Raw genomic sequence first — 21,563 nt, 5'->3', positions numbered from 1 at the left:
TTCTATTTTTATTTAAAAAAAAAAAAGATGTTTAAAACTATAAACAGTATTTTACATTGAAAGTACATGTATCATTTTTCAACTCTTTCATTTAAATAAATATTATTTATTATTAATTTATAATTAAATTAAAGCAGCATGTTTAATTTTTTTCGAATAAACAAAAGTGTTAAAAGTGCCGTCTTCCTTGTGTCAGTTTGCCAAGTCTCCGGCCTCTGCTGGACGTCAACTACCTGCCGCTCACCGACATGAGGATAGCCAGAACCTTCTGCTTCTCCAACCTGGGTCAGGCCCTGTACCTCACCTCGGCCACCGAGATCCAGAGGATAACGTACAGCCAGGAGACCTGCGACAACCTGCAGGTGAGAAGCGTTTCCTTTCACGGTTCTTCACTGAACCTCATCCTCAACGGAGACTCTACCCTCTCCCGTCAAGGAGCCACATATCCTCCACTGTTTTATGTTGTTTATCCCTCAGTAAAGTTGATCAAATCCATCTAATTCCAGGAGATGCTCAGCGAGCTGTTCACGCCGGTGGAGACACCAGAGGCTCCTAACAGAGGGTTCTTCAAAGGTCTTTTCGGCGGAGGAGCCACCTCTCTGGACCGGGAGGACCTATGTGAGTATGACTCCGAGATTTAATTAGATTCACAGTGACTCACAACATCACCAATACCTTGTTTAATTATTCATAAACAGTGTTTTCAATGTAAATGATTTTTTGGAATCCGTTCAGTTACCTGTATATAACTGCGGTTCTATGAGTATGCGTGAACACTTAAATGGGTTTCGTTCTTGATTTTTTTTTCCTTGTTGCAAATTGGATGGTAGACATAAATGTTGGTATCATGATACACTTTATCAAGATACTGTAGTAACAAGTATATATGTGTAGTGTTGTCGAGTACTTGACTCTGGTGTTGTGATAGTGTAGTAACAAGTATATATGTGTAGTATTGTCGAGTACTTGACTCTGGTGTTGTGATAGTGTAGTAACAAGGATATGTGTAGTATTGTCGAGTACTTGACTCTGGTGTTGTTATACTGTAGTAACAAGGATATATGTGTAGTATTGTCCAGTACTTGACTCTGGTGTTGTGATAGTGTAGTAACAAGGATATATGTGTAGTATTGTCGAGTACTTGACTCTGGTGTTGTTATACTGTAGTAACAAGGATATATGTGTAGTATTGTCCAGTACTTGACTCTGGTGTTGTGATAGTGTAGTAACAAGGATATATGTGTAGTATTGTCGAGTACTTGACTCTGGTGTTGTTATACTGTAGTAACAAGGATATATGTGTAGTATTGTCCAGTACTTGACTCTGGTGTTGTGATAGTGTAGTAACAAGTATATATGTGTAGTATTGTCCAATACTTGACTCTGGTGTTGTGATAGTGTAGTAACAAGTATATATGTGTAGTATTGTCCAATACTTGACTCTGGTGTTGTGATAGTGTAGTAACAAGTATATATGTGTAGTATTGTCGCTTACTTGACTCTGGTGTTGTAGTATTTACAGACCACATGACTCTTGACGAAGTCGTAACTGCTTTCATTTGTTTTCAAACGTATGTCCAACCATATAACATATAACATATGTCCAAACATCAGCTTTAAAAGTCTGCAGTCCACTGTATCCTCTCGTCCTCAGTCATCTCGCAGTATTTCATCATTCCTTTAGATGTGGAGGACAAAATGACTGCTGCCATCTAGTGGCCGGAAGTTTAATTTCAACACAAAGATAAACAAACACAATAAATGGAACTTTTTAAAAAAACAAACAAGTTATTGTCGAAAATCTAACGTTTAACTGTCCATTCCAGTCGGTGAAACGACGGCCGGGAAGGCGTCCCGCAGCCTGGCTCAGCACATCCCCGGCCCCGGCGGCATGGAGGGCATGAAGGGCGCCGCCTCCGGGGTGGTGGGCGACCTGGCGCGGGCCCGGATAGCCCTGGACGAGCGAGGCCAGAAGCTGGGGGAGCTGGAGGAGAGGACGGCCGCCATGATGGCCAGCGCGGACTCCTTCTCCAAACACGCTCATGTCGTAAGTGTTAACCTCTTCTCCCTTGTTTTGACAGCATTGCGGTTACACTCTTAAGACACCAGGGGGCGACAGAAACAATGTTTTAAACCATCAGTGCTGCTGCTATTGAATAACTAAACCATGTTTTTATTGAAAATAGTAGATTATTTTCCCCCTGAAACGTCCGTCTTTCTCTGCAGATGATGGTGAAGTACAAAGACAAAAAGTGGTACCAGCTCTGATGGCAGCGTGGTGAGCCTCAGACGCTTCAGAATCACGCACACCCCGTCATCTCCGAAGAGCTGCCAAACCCCCTTTGTCTTCTCTTCTCAGAAAAAGACTCTTGCTTTTCCCCCTCAGCACAAATATCACACCCTCGGCTTCGCCTCCAGTCGACGGAAGGACGAGCTAACGTCGACCGACCCCGAGGGACTAGAAACTCTCTCTGGCCCCGAGGAGGGCGACATGCACTCACATATATCTCATATATATATATATATATAAATATATACATGTATATCTACGAACCCTGAACGATGATTCTACAAACATGTACTTGTGGTGGCCTGACTTTTTTTTTGTTTTATTTTTTGTTTTCCTCTGCAATTTCTGCCAAACAAAGTGGATGTAAACGAGGAGAAAAGTCTGAAGAGCCCCGCCCCCTTAATCCACTCGAACCAATGAAGGTGTGTGTTTTTTTTCTGGGTTAGTGTCGTGTGTGTGTGTGTGTGTGTGTGTATGTGTGTGTGTGTGTGTCCAGGAAAGGTCAGGATTGTGTCGCTGAATTAAGGGCTGGTAGTCGACTAGTTCATCCCTGGTTTTGTCTTTTATTTAAGCCTCGTATCCGTGACGGAAGAGAAGCGTCGGGCATTATTTATTTCTGTCTAAAAGAACAGCACGAAAAAGTGCGACAAAATGTTTACCCATGACACGTTTACATCCTGGAGAAATGAAGAGTTGGTACACTGGAAACACCCTGAACGTATTATATTCTCTCTTGCCTAAATGTATATTTTGGTTACAATCAAAAGTTTTTGAGATTCTATCAATATATTAATAAGGACTTTTGGCTTTTTTTTTAAATTTAATTTGTCTCGTTTATCTTAGTGTGTAGCAAGCATGATCTCATCTATGCTACCTTTAGTGTGTCTCTGTGAACATACATATATTCAGGGATATGTGTATGGCGTCCTTAACCTACCACACAACGAAGATATGTGTGCGTTTTTTTTTCCCCCACCTGCTTGTCGACGATGTGTGTGTTCTGAAATCCAACTGTCAGTCAAGATCGCTGCCAAAAGTTGTACATACCAGACACGTGAGCGGTTCCATGTTTTTCTTTCGAGACACCAAAGAAGCTTAATTTCACAGAGTTGTCTTTTATTTTTATCGCAAGTCTGGAAATCAACTGTGTGAAGTGGGGAACAGGAAATCCCGACCCCCCTCGTCAATGACCTGAGATGCTGTAGAAGAGTTTTAATGCCAAAATAATGTTGAATTATTGACACGGTTTGGAGACAAAACTCTTTTAGCGAATCAACTGTAGACTTCTGAGAGAAACCCAGGGCGGACGAGCAGCGATGTGGGTTTTTTTGCACTATTTTCTCTAGTGAGAAAGATTTCTTTAACATCGTTCTTTCTTTTTTTTGTCCCACGTGGTTTTTTTGAACGGACCAAAACATGCCATACGTTGCTCCTCTTTTCATCCTCCCTTAAATATATTTATATATTTGGAAGAATTTAATTTCAATATATCAAAAATGGATTTCAACAAACGATGGATTTTCATTTCAAGCTTCGCAAGGAAACTCTTTGGACAAAGTGTGGCCTCGACTTTGGAACTGTTTGCAACATATTTACCGTCTTCTTGCACATGGAAGGATGCATGATATTTACGTGTTTACAAACTTGAAGCAACCATCGTCCGTTTGTATTTACCAACATGTCGAACAAAAACTCATTTACTCGTCGTCCCCCCCGAAAAACAAGCCCCAAAACGAGCGGGAGAAGCGGAGCGCCACCTCACATCCGTCTGTCGTCCGGGGATCTGTGGAATTGCAGTATTTTCCCATTGTAGGCGAATTGTTGTACAGTTTTGTTAAAGACAAATTTCACATGGATGTCTGACTAAATCTGCTGCCACAAACAATTTAGATTGTAGATACAGATATAGGTATTATTGTGCAATGGAAAATAAATGTAAAACCAATCATGATCTGGGGTTTTCTGTCGTTATTTCAACCTTTAACCTTTAAACCCTTGTGTTTTTGTCCCTAGTTTGACTGAGATCCTTGTTTAAATATGATAATAATATTATAGTTAAGAATATAAAAACACAGGAGATACCAACAAGAAGTCTGGAACCCGTTTGTAAATCATTTAAGTTCAGAAATGATGTCAAAAAATATGACTCGGAAATGATACTGTTAAATATATACACTTTGCGAACACATTTTTTAGCTTTTGAAAATATAGTATTTCATGTTATTCTTGTCTTTATAATAAATATATTCCCAGTTAAATTATATCGTGAATATGATAATAAAAAGTTTTTTTTTTAATACTATAATGCACTTTTACAGCTGCAAAAAAACTTTAATAAAAAGTCACAGGTAAAATATATATTTAAATATATCATTTATTTGTTAATTTTCAAGAGAAAAAAAAAATAATCTTTGTGTGTAAATTGTCTGCTATTGTTTATTTAGTATTTTTTCCATCCGTTTTTTATTTTATTATTCAATGTTGGTTCACAGAACGAAACAAAACAAACCGTTTAATAACATTAGTTCAATATTTCTGTTTTTCACATTAAAAGAAACGTTGTACAAACTTGTTACATATGTAATTGATATAAATTAAAGCTGCAATAATAGCCTTAAAAGCTTGTATTAAAAAAGCGTTTTTACCTCCTTTTTTCTTCGTTAAGTTAAGTTAAAATACATTCGATTTGACCTTATATCGATATTAAATGTATCATCTTAAAGAAAGATTTTAAATAAATATATCTTCAAGATCGTCGAAAGCGGCTGTAATCCATCAAGTCTCCGGCAGGTGTCGCCAGAGTGCGCCGGGCAGCAGAAGTCGGCAGCGGCTGAAGAAGCCGCAGCATCAGTCCCGCCGTGTTGTCACTGAGGAAACAGCAAAGTTGCTCCGGAATCCTCGCCTCGCGTTCTTTAAACACAAACATCGCTTTTTTAAAAAACAAACAAACACAAAACCTTCTTCTCCCGCTGAAGCGCGAGGCTGAAGAAAAAAAGGCGCCGCAGGAAACAGTTTTTCAGCTTCAATGTGTGGCGGAACCGCGGACCGAGACAAAGAGGATGGACTGAACGGAACCGAAGAGGATTCCTCGGTCCGAACTTCCGGCACCACGTGTGGACAAGTCGGTTAAAGATGCGGTGAGTCGCGGTTTAATCGTTGGGAAATCGAATTAAAGCCGGAAAATACAGTTTTAAAGTCTAATTTTAGGGAGACGTTTATCTTTTAAATCGGATTCAATGTCAGTTTCAAATTTAACAATTGTGTTTTCTACCTTCACCGAAGCTTTTATTTAAACTACAACATGTTTGTTTTAAATCTGTTTTAAGTATGAAAACTCGTGACTGACAGGTGAGGTGATTGAGACACGTGATCTGGACACCTGTCCGAGGTCTCGTTTGATATTTATGTTTTTGTTTTATCCACACGAGGAGAAATGTTGACAATTTAAACTTGTTAAATATATTGTTTATATGAATAAAAGCTGCAACAGTCGTTTTTTTAAAGTTGCACCGAAGGAATGTCTTGTTAAGAAATGATCAAAAGGCGTTTTTTCCCTCCTTTTTTCTTGGTTAAATTAACTAAAAATACACTCATTTTTATTAAATTTATCTTTTCAACATTTTCTGTTTTTACCTGATGTTTTTTTTATTACAAATTTATTATTTTAGTGCAGCTTATTGCTGTGAAAATATGGCACTTGGTTTAACAAAAATTAAACATCTTAAAGAAGATTATTTTGGAAATGTGCAGCAACTTCTAACGACAGAGACTGAAATTCCAGTCAAGATGTTATATAAAGTTATTTTTTGTAGTTAAAATATCCCATTGATCTCAGTAACATCAGAAACTCATCCAAATACTGAGAGTGTAGCTTTAATAACAATAATAAACTACATTAGCCAAAAACATAAATTGTATATAGTGGTTATGTTAAAATATAATTTCAATAACCGACAATTTTATTCGATTTTAAAAAAGGAAATGTGAGATTTGCTTGTTGCGAGGGCTATAAAATGCCACCTACAGGTCAGGCATGTGTATTACTACCTTTTTCTCACCTGGTTACAGGTACATTAACTTTGTTTTCTTGCACTTAACTCTGTTTCAAGTTCAAATAATAATGTTACAGTTACAAGAATGTGTTTTTTGTGCTGGAAACTGTGGAAAATTGTGTATTGTGTATGGAAGTGATTAGTGTAACGTTGCATTTTAACAAACATGACACACTAATAATGCCTTTTAACCTATTTAACGTTGCGTTTTCTGAACGTATGGTTAAAGTTAAAGACTCAAGGTTGTCTGTTTTAAACACGGTTGCATCTCTGGATGTTAACTTCCCTCACCTGTCCAGCAGGGGTCGACGAGCCGCCGTGAGACACGTGGCCATGAGCGCTTAAAAGGAAGCGAGGGGTCCGAAGATGAGCCAGGGGCCGAGCCTCGTCCTGGACTGGCTGTCCCAGCTCCACCTGGTCCAGTACGTGGAGTCCTTCCTGGACAACGGCTACGATGACCTGGAGGTTTGCAAGCAGATCGGGGAGCCGGACCTGGACGCCATCGGCGTTCGGATCCAGTACCACAGACACCAGCTGCTCACGGCCGTCCGGCGGCTCAAGTACGAGGACAAACGAAAAGCGTCAGGATATTACTTCACTCTGGAGCCTATGGACGCTTCCTGTCAGCAGACCCTGCCGTTGAACGGAGACGCAGAAGAAAACCCGCGCAGGCCTCGCAAGAGGGTCCCCGAGAAACACCTGGATTCGTGTCCGGGGAACCACAACCTACAGTTCTCTGATTGTAACGACTTTGTGACTTATCCACGGCTGAGGCTGAAACTGCTGATTAAGGATAAACTGTCAAAAGACGGGATCAACCTGGGAGACGCTCCGTACTCGTACAAGGTAGGTGCGGTTTGTTACGGCACCGTGCTGCCATCTGGGCCTCGTCCCTGTGGCCCCTGTGGCTCCTGCGCTTCTAACGTTTGTAGCTCAAAACGAATGAACAGAGTTAAACTACAAGGTTATATTGGTAAATCAAATTCCGCTACTGCCCCCTTGATTATAATAAGTAATTGGGTATTTTTCAAATGCCAAAAAAAGGTATCAAATGGCAGCATAAATCAGGGGAGAAAATGTCTACATGTGTTAACCCTTACACGTATATCAAATCATACACGTTAATTTCTAATTATTATATTCATACCTGCAAGTGATGCTGAGCTGCTGTTGACCAATGGTCGGTTGTCAATAAAGTTTTGAGACTTTAGCTTAAACATAGTATTTTTAGTGCATAAGTGCGTCTCAATTCTTAGTATGTGAGATGTAGTGCTCCATACACACTAAATTGTCACTAAGACACCCACAAAACTGAGTATGGACACTTTCTACCCTAAATGACTCCATCTAAGTGAAGTTGACGTTGTAAATGGAAGTTACGTCATATATATATATATATATATATATATATATATATATATATATACTAGTGTATTTTCAGCAGTTGAAGAAGGATCACACGTCTTATGCTGATACCGGTGTAAATATCTAGCCAATAATTTGTTTCTCATATTTCTTGATCCAAACCAAACGTGCTGCCAGCAGGTGCCGATAGTGTTCCTACAGCTGGTTGAAATCATCCTTAAATAGTAGTAGAAGAAGAAGCTGTCGTGTCATTTGTGGAGAATTAGTTACTAGTTAGTAAGTAAGTAAGTAAGTAATATTTATTTATATAGCGCTTTACGTAGACTATCCTAATGGATACCAAACAGTGCACTAAGGGAAGTATGTGATTTGAGACACAGCATTTGAGAGCGACAACCATTTTATTCATACATAAGTATTTACTGATGCAGGATTTTAATTGTTCCTAAATTAAAAATTAAACATGGTTCGGTTCCACAGAAGTACTAATCAACAACGCTTGGATGCTCTGGTTACATTTTGTAGAAAAAAAGGCCAACGTTGACACCCTTGACATAAAAAATTAAGGATAGTAACTAGTAAAAAATGGGTGAAAATGTTTGTTGCTTTCTTGTTTTTTAAACACATTTTATTGAAAAAAAACATCTTTTTTTTTTAGTTTTCTTACAGGAATAAACAGATGTGGTGAAAAAAATAAAGAAGTTACTCAAAAATGTTTCTAAATTGAGTGTGACAATATTAACAAACCACTTCTGTAGCCATTTTAATTATTTTTTAATTAATCTTTTTATTATTATTATTATTATGAGTTATAGAAATTAAAATTGATGAGCAACAAAACATACGTTTTTAGTGAGAAAAATGTCTTAATGAAAGAAATTACCTGAGTGTTAATTGAGAAAGAAAATTCACAAGAAAATGTAAAAAAACCAACAAATTTTAGCCTCATTTAGTACGATCTATACTTTGATTTGGTGAAAATTAGTTACCAGTCACAGTAATGGTGCACACGGATAAATAAAACCAACAAACTTTTAGATAAATTAGTAAAAACCTCACAGGAATCTGTGAAAAATCCAGTCAAAGACTGAATAACGTTGGCATTATGGAGCCTGGATCGAGATGACTCTCGCTAAACACACTCTTTCTAATCACTACACAATCTGTACGTCGATATGGATTCTAAGCTGGTTCCCACAGATCCCAGTAGAATCAATCCAGTCGCCAGATAAACCCAGTAAGCCGGGGTTTAGAACCTTCTGAGCAGTACGACAATGGCTCCGTCTGCCACGATAACGGATGTTTACTTCACAGATTACTCTGCCGAAGCGATGCAGATGGTGCCGCTAATTTGATGGACTTTTCCGACCTAATTTGGTGGCTCGTCTCCCGCTCAGCACATTTTGTGACGCGACTGGCAAAAAAAACCCTCCTTGGTTTTCCTGGCTCATGTACAAGCGGCTGTCGGCGAGTGTCGAGCCTGTGATTGATGGATTCTAGATTTGATGGCTGATATAACGCCGCCTCCACACGCCGCTCCTGGATGCCGTCCTCGTTCACTTGCCAACTAATCATTTTAGGCTGTTTATATTGGACGGTGACAGTTTTTAAGGAAAAAAAAAATCTCATCAAGAACGAACGATCATTATGGGATGCCAGGTTTAATAGAACTGATCGTAAAAAGAGTTATGGATGTTGCAAGTGCTAATTTGAGAACGACGCTGTGTGTCGACTGGACCGAAGGGATGGATACTTTGTTTGTGTAGCTCGTGTCCGACACGTCCGTACAGAGCACATCGGGTCATTGGATTCATGCTGATGCTGCAGGAACGGCCGAGGAAGATCGGAAAGTTTGACTTTGAATCTTCACTCGTATTCCATACGTTTCCATTAAACTAATTAAATGTATCTTTCAAAATTCTCTTCCCACAAAGTCTTGATGAGTTGTGAATCCATCGCTGCACTTTCACTCATTTTCTACTCACTGTCATGTCGACTAAGAGTTGGGATTATTTTGAGAGTATCTCCTTTTTAGAGTTACAGACAAAAGTGTTTGTTCATTTAAATTTAGCGACTGGAGCTCAGTTGTCTTTGTCTTCGTCCAAAAAAGACACTTGAAAACATTCTCATCCTCGTCTGTGACGTCCATCTTGTATTGAAGCCTCCACATTATAAATAGTTACGAAACATTTTTGCGTTTAAAAGTCTATTAAGCAACAGATTACTCTGAAAATAATCCCAACTTTCAGTCGGCATGAGGGTGAGTAGTAAGGATGCACAATATATCAATATTGCAATATTGGCATGTGCGACATGCATATCGAAAACATGTGCGATAATTTCTATTTTTTTTATTGTATAAATCAAGCATTTCTTAAATGCTAACTTCGACCAATCGGTGTCACGTTCTGTAAAATTGTCAGTTTGTACTTCTATGTCTCGTGGTCGTTTACGTCTCCGTCTGTCTGTGAACTGTGCGGCGCAGCTTGCTAGGCTCGGTTGCTATGCTAACGTATGTTGCCGGCGACCTGACTTGGCGCAGGTCAGTATGGCTACGTGCGAGTGGCTTCATTTTAAAGTGAAAGAAAAAAATATCGCATTAATATCGATATCTCAACTCAAGACACCAATATTGAATATCGCACATATTTCCAATATTGTATACTATCACTTTATTTCTGAACACTTTTGGCGTGACCCTACACTAGGTTGAATCATGGATGTAGTTTATCTATTTGACGCAACCTTCTTTTGATGAAGTCAAGAAAGTAAATGTTGCCTTTTGACGGAGGAACATGTCATCATTTACTGCTATTGTATGAAAAATTGTATGGAATCCGTCTGTTAAGAGCGGATTGTAACGTCCAAGTTGAATAAAAACTTGGACATTTTGGGGTTTTGTCTTTTAAGTCTCCATAATGGAGCCTTAAAATACTTTGCGATAATGGTTGACCTCTTTATGTTTGAGGCAAAACAAAAAAAAGGTTGTTTTCCATGAGAAGGCCGGAGTAGAATTCAATTTGGTTCCATTCTTGGTCGTCGTGGGATCGCGATAAATGTACTTTGTGAGGATCTTTTAAAATCTCGCCAGATGATACAATGTCAAAACGGCTCTTTTCCAAATCTTTCGCTGGATCATCCAGCGAGTTTTTTCTTTTAGTATTTCTCCACTTGTCTGGTTTTCTATATGATACTTATGAAAGGAAACTGGTGTCATGACAGAAGGAATACAAAGAGTGTTCCCAACAGTTTAGCCTGTAGATGATGGATGTTAACGCTCACTGATCTGTAGCTTCTCCTCAGAATCAAATCTTTTTAAGCCACTGCCTGAAGCTTGTTTCACAACTCAAACCAAGTGCTCCACTCTTCATGAAAGATTCACGAGCGAACAAACCATTAAGTGCCGAGGCACCGTGTTATCTGCTTTCCAATCCTTCCACTATCAGCAACGAGCAAACGTGCTTTGGTACAAGTTCTTTAATTGGTCCGAGTCAAGATCCTGTTGGCAGCGCTTGGTTCATTCTGTGGGCAAATGGAACAGGAAGCAGTTAAACTTGGTGTTCACTATCACTCTCCGACTTATTGATTCATGTGTTTCATTCATTAGAATGACGTTTTATTTTATAGCCTTTCTGGGGATAGAAATGTGTTTCATCAGAGGACGAGATACACAAACTGTTAGTCGCATTTCCTTGATGGACTTCTTAACATATTAAGATCATTGAAAAGACAAGAGACTCCTAAAGAAAGTAAAGGTCGGGTCTTAAAGTTATTTTACCATCTGCAGGTACTGGTCTCCACTTATGTAAAATAATTTATATCTGGCTTCTATCTATGCAGATTTTATTTTAAAACAGAATTGGTATCTCAGTAAAGACCTGCTGTAAAACCATACGCTGATGATGAAACGATGTGCGTTTGCCAATTTTTTTTTTTTTTCTATGTTGTGTTACGAAGCATTTCCTCAGAAATCTTTTATTCTTCATTTGCTATTTGGAGTCAAGTCTCTTTTGGGAAGCCTTGTTCTAATTCTTCAATTTAGCTATAGAATTAAATTGTTTATTTTTATTTTAGAACTCAAAATGTTTGAAATGTCACTTTAATTAGGGTTGTGTTTTTTTTGGACAATTTTCTTAACTTTTAATCTCTGGCACTTTTTGAAAACCACCATTAAAACCCCAAAACCATCCCGACCCAAGATGGGTTGATGCCTTTTTTTCTTAAAAGAAAAAGTCTCCATATCAAAGCCAACATGACCAGAACTGAAATTGGTTATTTTTTTAATGGTCATAACTGATATTTATGATGCAATACTTCCCTAAAAACGACACATCAAACGCACACATGTAACCTTAACCCCACATCCTTCACACAATACCTTTTTTTTTTTGGGCTGGTTCACCATCAAAGACAATGCTTCATATTTCATGTGTTCCTCTTGTAAATGTCTGGGTTTGAGGTCAGCTGTAATGGACAAAACGGGAACAACAGTGGGGGCGGGGGGGTTACACAGGTTGGCTCAGAGTTTTTGGACTCGGGTCTATCAGATTCATGCCACTTACCCCCATTTCCGTGCGCAGGTATGTAGGGCAACACTCACCAGAAGTGGTACGAAAGCAGCTCGTGGCTTAATTTCTGCCCAAAAAATAATTTGATTAAAACATGTTGCACGGCTTGAGGTCGAATCCGGGTTAGCTTGCTCGCCGTGTTTAAATTTAATGAGGGGTATAACTTTGCCATTAGTGGGAGTGTGTTGTAAAATTTTATGATTTGCTAAATTAATGATTTCAGGCCGAAGCCATCGGGTTACGCAACGCTTTTTTTTTTGGGATGAGTTTTTAATGTATCCTGTAGCGTCGTGTCCTCGGCGAAGAACTAGTGTACACTCGTGTGACGGGCATTAATTGGAACTGTTTTTCCAGATGAGAAGAGGAAGCTGGAGTCTCCCTCGGGCCTTGTCAGTCCAGTAATTGCACTGGTTTGGATCTGTTTTCCCGTAATGACTCCGGCTCTGCGAGGTCAGTTGTTGGGTCTCTGTCAGCGATCCGTTTCGGTCAGTATCTCCGGCGCACAGAGGTGGATTCTGGGTAATGACTTTATGTGTTGCTGTGTAGTCCAAGGATGATGGGACTTTAATAGGCTCTTCTGCACATGGACATCCTTCTCTTCGAGTGTTTCAGCCGGACCGTAGTTAAACGTATGAAAAGGATGATTTTTAACGTTGACACGATTTTCCTCGAAAGGTTGTTTCGTGGCTAAAAATATCAAGGTCAAAAGGTCGTTGTCGTCCCCCGGGGGGGAAATTTGTCGCGCAGGCAGCCGCAAGAAGCAACACTAGAAAAACACAATGATGACCCGAAGTAATAAGAGTGACAATGGAATACAACATGGATGGAATTTACCAAACTGGATAAAAGATTTAAAAGACAAAGGTGATAAACATTGTTCACTTCACTCGCTTTCTACTCACCGTCATATCTACTAAGAGTTGGGATTATTTTGATGTTGTTTTTTTTAGAGTTCTAGTCAAAAATGTTTTGTTCATTTTAATGTAGCGACTGGAGCTTATCTTCATCTTCATCCAAAAATAAACTTAAAAACATCCTATATTGCTTGTCTGTAACGTTCATCTTGTATCGAATCCTCGACATAGTTCCGGAGAAAAAAAAACTAACAAGTCGTTTCATCTTAAGCTTTTTTTTGCCTGGAGTTGCTAGGCTAGCTGAATCTTCGACCCCCATAAAACGACGCACTTAAAAACATCCAGATACCTCCCTGTTCGTTGTCTGTGACGTCCATCTTGTGTTGAAGCCTCGACACGGGGAATTGTTCCTGGAAGAAAGTCTATATTTCAAGCTTGTTTTGAGCGGACGCTGCTATGCTAGCAGGCTAAATTTTGCGCACCGACGATGTGAATGAAAAGGAAAAGCTTAAAATATATGTCAAAGTACAGATTGGAATCTAGTAGGATCTGGAATCCTACTAGTAGAGATTGGATTCCAATCTGTACTGGTACACCAGTAGTGTTTCCTACTACTGAACTGGGATCTGAATATTGGAATTCCAATCTGTCCTAGGAGGATTCCAGATTCTACTAGTGAATTGCAATCTCTACTAGTAGGATCTGGAATCCTACTAGTAGAGATTGGAATTAAATCTGTACTAGTGGATTGGAATTCCAATCTCTAGTAGGATTCCCGATCCTACTAGTAGAGATACAGACCAGCAGTATGGAGGTATTTGGAAGTTTTTAAGTGTCTTTTTGGATGAAGACGAAGACAACTGAGCTCCGTTCACAACATTAAAATAAACAAACATTTTCGTCTATAACTCTCAACTAGAAGTAGAAAAATTAAATTAAACTTGGGTGAACTACCACGTTAAGAGTTGTTACTAATGGCAAACAGGTTTTGTATGAGGTTCACGGTCCAAGATAAACTGCAGCCCTCATAACCACCTTCACCGTCATCCGTGACCACAAACCTTTTAATGTATGTAGTGTTTTTAAATTATATTCAAAGAACATCTTAAGTAGGACAAGTGGCAAATTAATTCTCCTAATCAGTTGCTGTTGGTCAGTCTCCTCATAGCAGTGACAAACCCTCTCTTAAGACCAGGGACATGGTCCTCGTTGTTCCTTTTGTCGTCCCACCAGTGGATGCCAAAGCAGCAGGAGTGATCCTGATTGAAGGAAGTCGTGAATGGATCCTGACAACAAGCCTGTTTCTTAGGAGCCGACAGCTGGCGACGCCTTTGAAACCATTGTAGAGCGCCTGAATGGAAATGTTCCGTTGAAATCCGTTAAGGTTATGAGAAGGAACCACCAATCTAAGAGTCCTTCGCAGTACGTTTAACACGATTCCCTTTCCACGTTTTGTTACAATAAGAGGCCAAAACTTGGGACGGATTTTACTCCAAGTGATCCAACAAAAATGTTCACCATAACATGGTTTTGACAAACTGGTACTGGATAAACAAACGTTTCTTTCAAGAATCTGAACCTGTTCTTCTAAAGCAGAGATTCTTTGTTCAATAACAGGGAAACAAGATTCCTGGCTTACTCGACCACATGTGCCCGAAGCGAGGATCATCACCGCTTTCTTTGGAAGAGGGTCCCAATAGCCACGGCGCCAGAGCCATTGGTGACCCGTGGGAAGATTTCACTGTTGCCCGAATATATTAAAAAAACAAATGTTATCATTTTTAGGAAGGAATTCCACAAAACATTATCGAAGATGTTTCTTAAAATTTGACTTTGCCAGCAAAATACTGCTGCAAGACTGTTTTGAGCCCGGCTCTCATTAGGAGGAGAGTCTTTATTTTTAGGTAATTATACTTTTTTGGGGTAAAATTTGGCTGCTTGGAGAACATTTACAAGTTCCAGACCCCCCTGTCGGTGGAGTGGAAGTGCAGAATCCCAACCACGAGACCCTTTGTGACGGATAAAAAGCGGTTTCAGTAAAACAAATTAAATAAATAAAAGGTTAAAAAAAATGGTTACTCTATGAAATGGAGATGACCAGATGCTTCCTGTCAAAGCCCAAATGTGGCCCAAGCGCCATACCTTGTCCTAGGACCGCTCTGAATAGGTACTATTTTCGGTTCTCGCTGCTGATGCGAATGTCTTTGCGTGTCCTTGCGTTTCTGCGGATGTTGAAAGTGTTCTCCTCATCGACGAGCTATCGATTGGGTGTATTTTAAAATGTCACCTTCGGTGCTCTATGTTCAGCACATGGCTGTCCTTCAGGGGCCACACCCTGCCGGGGTGGAGCGTTGTCGGGTGGGGGGTGTCTTGATTCAGGTCAGTCAATGTGGATTAGATGCAAACTCAGCATTATTCATATTTCATCATCCTGCAGTGTTTTCGGTGCTATTAACACGGCCTCTACATATCACCGCTACATATTCTTACACTCCCGGTCACGTAAGCCGCGGGTCTACTTAGGGACTCGGGTTCTTGTAATGTATACGGTGAATATAGGGCGAGGCTCTGACCCATCGACGGATTCAGCCGCACAAGGATTGGAAGGAAAAGTGTTTTCTCAGAGCACTCAAGAGCTTAACATGCTATGAACACGCCTACAGTTTGGGATTCTCCCCGTGGTTCGTCTGGCTTGTTAGCCGCCCCCCCAACCCACCCAACCCCACCCAAATATGTGTCTGGGAGAGCCAGACGGTACAAGGACAGCTGCCAGCGTACATGCATGGAAGTACGGTGCAACTTACATCCCTGCCAAGTGATATCAGAGAAGCAAACACTCCCCCCTTAAACAGACATAATCATCGCTGACCTATATTTCTCAATATTAGAATGGTCCAGGCTCGTGGACTGGAGGACGCAGAGAGAAACACACACATGGTTAGATGTTCATTTCTGTTCACCTCCTTCCATCTGCCCACCAGTTGGTTTAATGCAGAAATAATTCAGACGAGCATCTGGGAAGCTGCAGAAAAAGAAACCCGGAAAAGTCACTTCCCTTCATATCAGTCCTTGGGATGATGCGTTTAGATTTGTGTACACAAACACACCAGCACCGGGCTTTTTAGAGGATTGTTCTTGTGAACACGGGATGTGTTTCTTCTCCTTCAGATCTCCGCTCATGTGGAACAATGACAAGTGGCTCTTGGATAAAACTCTCTGGAATTTCGGTGCGTTGGTTTAAACATGTGCTATAATTTGATTAAATGTTATGTGTTGTCACCTGCTTTATTGATTTCAGAGAAAGACATGAGATTATTTTTTTCTTAAAAAAAAAAAAAAGAGTTCATGATTCAAGAATGTTTTGTAACTCTTTATAAAATGGGAACGTCTGTGATTCAACCATCTTTAACGGAACAGAAGTTTTTTGGGTCAGTGGTTACAAGACATACAATTGCACGATGTAAAAAGAATATATATATTTATATGTCACAGTACAGATTGTAATACAGTATGATCAGGAATTCCAATCTGTACTAGTAAAGATTGGAATCCTGCTACTGAACTGGGATCTTAATATTGATATGGGTTAAGGTTTGATTTTGATGTAATCCGAATTTCTCCTATAAGCATTGGAGATTGTCCTGGTATAGTTTCCATTTGTCCTAGGATCTGTACTAGTACAGATCTGTACTAATATTGGAATACAGTAGGATCTGGAATACCTAGTACGGATTCCAGATCCTACTGTATTCCAATCTGTACTTTGACATATATATATATAATGTATTAAATATGTAAACACTTTTAACATATATCTGTTGTTCACACACGATCATAAATATTATTACATTAAAGATATTTGAAAATATTGACTTCATATTAGTGTACTGTCAGCAAAATGTTTTCATTCTCCAGTAAACATTCCTATATATATATATATATATATAATATTTAATATATTAATTATTTAATTTTTATTTTGTAGTTTCCATTTACAGATACTTTTATAAATAATTTTCCTTTCATTTTCATCATCTGAATGCAAGTAGTAGCAGTAAAGGATATTCAACATTATTTTAGTAAGAATGTAAAAGTACAAATATGCTTCTATAAAGGAAAAAATGAAGGCTTTTTAAAAAACATTTTCTTATGATCATGCCTATATTAAGCAAAGAAGAAAAGAAAACAACATTGAATGATTAAGTTATCAAGAGCAGGTTGAATATGGTGGATAGATAAGTACGTTTTTAATGTGTATTTTATTTTGCTCTCTGATTCATTCCACCTTTAGTGAAGTCATTTCTCTAAACCCTGGCGCTGCAGTCTGCTGGACGTCAACAAGAAGTACCTGAAGTCTGACATTTACTCGTGTCAGGTCGGATGAGTTAAAGGCCAGGCCGGTCAGCCGCGAATAAGTATCAGACCCACAACAGTCACTCCAGGCTAGTGCAGCAAAAACAATACCGTCCTCTCTTGTTCGTGCGGAGGCGAGACGAACCATGAACCTGAGCTGAAACATGACCTCCATCATTGATGTACTCGCGTATCCTCGACACTGAATCAATCTAGTCGGACGAGGAAAGGATTCACCACTTTCATCTAAGCGTCTCATGACCACGGGTCGGCATCTGCTTCCGAAGCGGTTGTTGTCATTACATGTGTGGATTACCACAAACATGAAGCCAACAGTGTTGTCGCAGATTCGTGAGGAAAGGATTAGACTTAACGCCACTGTTGCTGCCGTGTGTCGTAACATCTATCCATCTACGGCCGGAATGATCTTTTCTCCGCACGACAAATGTAAACAATGACCTGAACAAGGTCACGATCCATCTCCGCTGAAGGTTTTTATTCACGGTCGATGCTCTGATTTCAGAATAAATCTCAGGACAAACAATCCTCCTTAAAAAGACATAATACAAAGTGATATATATATATATATATATATATATATATATACGATGATTCATTTTCAGTTGTTATGAAGCACCAGATGTATATGGTAGATATGGTAAATGATGTCAACACTAGGGCTGTGTATTAGCAAGTATTTGGCGATACGATGCGTATCACGATACATTTGTGCCGATACTATATATTGCTAGATATAATGTTTCTCTCGTCTCTACAGAACAGCAAAGTTAACAACTTTGTTTTGTTGACACTGCTTTGCCGGCGCGTGACGTTGGCCCAAAAAAATATATATATATATATATATTAATACAGTGCTGTTCAATATCGTTAAAGTATCGTAAATAAAAATATCGCAATTTTCGTTAATGGGAGGGTTATGGCATGATTTTTTTTTTTTTTTTTTAAAGCAATGAAAATGTTAATCTGTACCACTATCGAGGTTGTGTTGTAGTAATCGTTTAACGTTTTTCTGGTAGCAAAATTATTTAGAAATGGATTCCATTGTAAATGGCTCTTACTTGAATAGTGCATATCTATGCTTATTCAGCAGCCAAAGCACTTTCCGCCAAGTTACGCATTCACCCATTCACACACTGATGGGAGTAGGCCGTGACGCAGGACACCAGCTCAACCATTGCTAGTAATCAGGATAAAGTTTTGTGGTCGGGGACACAAAGATGAGAAGATTTTAATGCAAATGTATAACGGTTGTGTCATTGAGTACCATGTGGATCAAGGAAGGTTTTGAAGGTTCGGTTAAATTGAGAACTGCAGTTAAAAACTTAAATGCATTTATTGTGCAGGCGAGTCTCTTAACCCTTGTGTTATCCCAGGGTCAAGGTGACCCGAAGTAGACAACAGAGACAACACAAGGGGTATAACAAATCCATTTGTTGGGCATACGGGTCACTTTGACCCTGAGATAACACAAGGGTTATTGCGACTGTAAACAGCTGTTATCTTAGCTATAAAAATATATATATCAGTGTTTTCCAATTAAATAGAACCCCCTACTGATTTATACATTTATACCGAAAACTGATTTACATAAAAAAATCTAACTTCATATAAAATGATTATTTTTTTCAATATTCTTATTTACAAAAACAAAGAAAAACCAACAGACTGTCCTCCTTAAGGATTACTATATATATATATTTTAAAGTAAGTAAAAAAACAATGTTGTGCTAATTATTTATGTTTATTTTTGGAGGGTTTTGAATTTTGGTTTGACGGTTTTAGTGTAACAAACTTCCAATCTCCCCTGTGTTTAATGGACTAAATATATCAATTAGTTTTATACATACTGTATATATCACATACTCCTGGAATAAAAATGTATAAACCCTGCAAAAGTTGTATCGTAATATAATGGAACAAAAACCTCTTCAAAATATTGCAGCCAACCCTCGACTCGCTGCCATCTGTCGAGAGGCTCCTTCAAAGGCACCGGATCTGTCCAAACATCCCTCTTTCACGGAAAAGATTAAGCCTTTTTTTTTTTTTTTTAGATTATCATTTCGGTGAATCCAGCTAAAATATTTATCGGGTTTGTTTATTATCAACAAGGTTTTAAGGGAACTCCTGTTTTTTTTAAATGCATGAGAATCTATGATCAGCTTTTAATGACTTAAAATAATTGTAAAGTATTGCAGGAACCGGAGGTAAAACAAAACCCTTCAACACATGAATCCATGAAGCTCCTGCTGTTTCCACTGGTCCATGGCTTGAGAAGAAAAACTCCTTCAATACGACACAGTTCAACGGTGATCCTGACCCCGACAGAGCAGACTTATTTATAGATAAAAGTCGAGGGTCAAGCTGTGCTGCCATATCTTGGGCTTATATGACCCACTTTCCCGGCGTCGGCAGCCGCTCCACCATCAGATCACAGGCTAGCGACGCCGATCCAACACCAACAAACACTAAACGCCTCATCAGCGCGTCACGTGATGAGAGGATGAAGCCATGCTTGAACCTCCTTGAGAAGACTTTGCGTCGCCGCTGTCAGCATTCATAATGCATTCGGCATGAAGTCCGAGAGAAATGGAGCAGCTATAGTGTGTTTGTGTTTGTGTTGCCTCGGGTTCACCCGTTAGCCTCATTTCACTCCCGTCTGGCTGGCAGAGTTCTACACAAACATTCTGGAATTCTTTATGTGAGTGTTCAAGAACTGAGTACTAGGGTTTGTTGTCACAATACGGTTTCATTTTTCAACAGCACTGTATCAATAATGTTTTTTTGCATTCAAATAATATTCATTGCGTCCTCCGCAGCCGAAGTTACAATCAAATCATCCTGGCAATGACTGAGGACGAGAGGATACAGTGACTCCAGCAGCTTCTAAAGCTGATGTTTGGACATATTTTGGTTTGAAAACAAATGAAAGCAGTTACAACTGAGGATGAGAGGATACAGTGACTCCAGCAGCTTCTAAAGCTGATGTTTGGACATATTTTGGTTTGAAAACAAATGAAAGCAGTTTCAACTGAGGATGAGGGGATACAGTGACTCCAGCAGCTTTTAAAGCTGATGTTTGGACATATTTTGGTTTGAAAACAAATGAAAGCAGTTACAACTGAGGATGAGGGGATACAGTGACTCCAGCAGCTTTTAAAGCTGATGTTTGGACATATTTTGGTTTGAAAACAAATGAGAGCAGTTACAACTGAGGACGAGAGGATACAGTGACTCCAACAGCTTTTAAAGCTGATGTTTGGACATATTTTTGTTTCAAAACAAATTAAAGCAGTTACGACTGAGGACAAGAGGATACAGTGACTCCAGCAGCTTTTTAAGCTGATGTTTGGAAATATTTTGGTTTGAAAACAAATGAAAGCAGTTAAGACTTCATCAAGAGTCATGTGGTCTGTAAATTATGCAAAACCAGAGTCAAGTACTGGACAATACTACAAGTATATCATTGTTACTGCAGTATCACTATATTTCGCTGTCCCTGCTGGTACGTATGGTATCAACAGATTCTTGACAATGCAAAGACCTTCTTGCTATGATACCTTCATAGAAAATGGGAGGTTGAGGTTTAACTTATTTGGGGGAAAACATTATTCTCAACAAACATTTCAAGTCATGGTACATTTTGCATACTTTGCACTATTAAAAGCTCGAATAGTCAAGATCTAGGAAAAAGTGGTCTACCATCAATTTTCTAACTTCTTTAAGCTTCTGCAGTTTGGTTTTCAGAAGCTAGAAATACAATTGTATCTACTGCATCTTTTAAAAGGTCAAACAACATGAAAACTCAACTCTCCTGACTCGCATGTTTCAAATATTAAAGTCTTCCTCACCAAGATGCAGTAAGTCCCTCATCCTCACCATGTTTTCAACTTATTTTTTTATAAAGTTCTCCCCCGTCTGAAATCTGGGCGAAGGAGAGGTTACGAGAGTCCATTATGACGTAATAATGGCTTTACTCCTCCTCCAGCCAGCTGTAATCACGCTTTGTTTATACAACGAGTCCCTTGGAGGTGGAGACTTCCAGATTGATGACACTTGACAA

General features: G+C 39.2%; 2 protein-coding genes across 7 annotated transcripts in view; both read left to right on the top strand.

Moving 5' to 3' along the window:
- The window catches only part of stxbp5b (syntaxin binding protein 5b (tomosyn)), a 48,118-nt gene extending 43,877 nt beyond the window's left edge, over positions 1-4,241 (top strand). For all 4 annotated transcript variants that reach the window (XM_087780632.1, XM_087780634.1, XM_087780633.1 and 1 more), the window contains 4 exons: positions 197-362; positions 507-618; positions 1,827-2,047; positions 2,227-4,241. In XM_087780632.1, coding sequence (XP_087636758.1) covers positions 197-362; positions 507-618; positions 1,827-2,047; positions 2,227-2,268 — 541 coding nt within the window. In that variant the 3' untranslated portion in view covers positions 2,269-4,241. The remainder of the gene's footprint in view (positions 1-196; positions 363-506; positions 619-1,826; positions 2,048-2,226) is intronic.
- Positions 4,242-5,182: 941 nt separating this feature from the next.
- Positions 5,183-21,563, top strand: part of sash1b (SAM and SH3 domain containing 1b) — a 46,880-nt gene continuing 30,499 nt past the window's right edge. For all 3 annotated transcript variants that reach the window (XR_015709272.1, XM_087779869.1, XM_087779868.1), the window contains exons 1-2: positions 5,183-5,427; positions 6,645-7,188. Coding sequence is in view for 2 of the 3 variants with exons in the window: in XM_087779869.1 (XP_087635995.1) it covers positions 6,709-7,188 (480 nt within the window). In the remaining variant the exon portion in view is untranslated. The remainder of the gene's footprint in view (positions 5,428-6,644; positions 7,189-21,563) is intronic.

The sequence above is a fragment of the Callionymus lyra genome, chromosome 18 (assembly GCF_982586985.1).
Source record: "Callionymus lyra chromosome 18, fCalLyr1.hap1.1, whole genome shotgun sequence".
NCBI classification, from domain to species: Eukaryota; Metazoa; Chordata; class Actinopteri; order Syngnathiformes; family Callionymidae; genus Callionymus; species Callionymus lyra.
The sequence above is the reverse complement of the archived record's forward strand: the minus strand, read 5'-3'. Positions and strand labels throughout refer to the sequence as shown.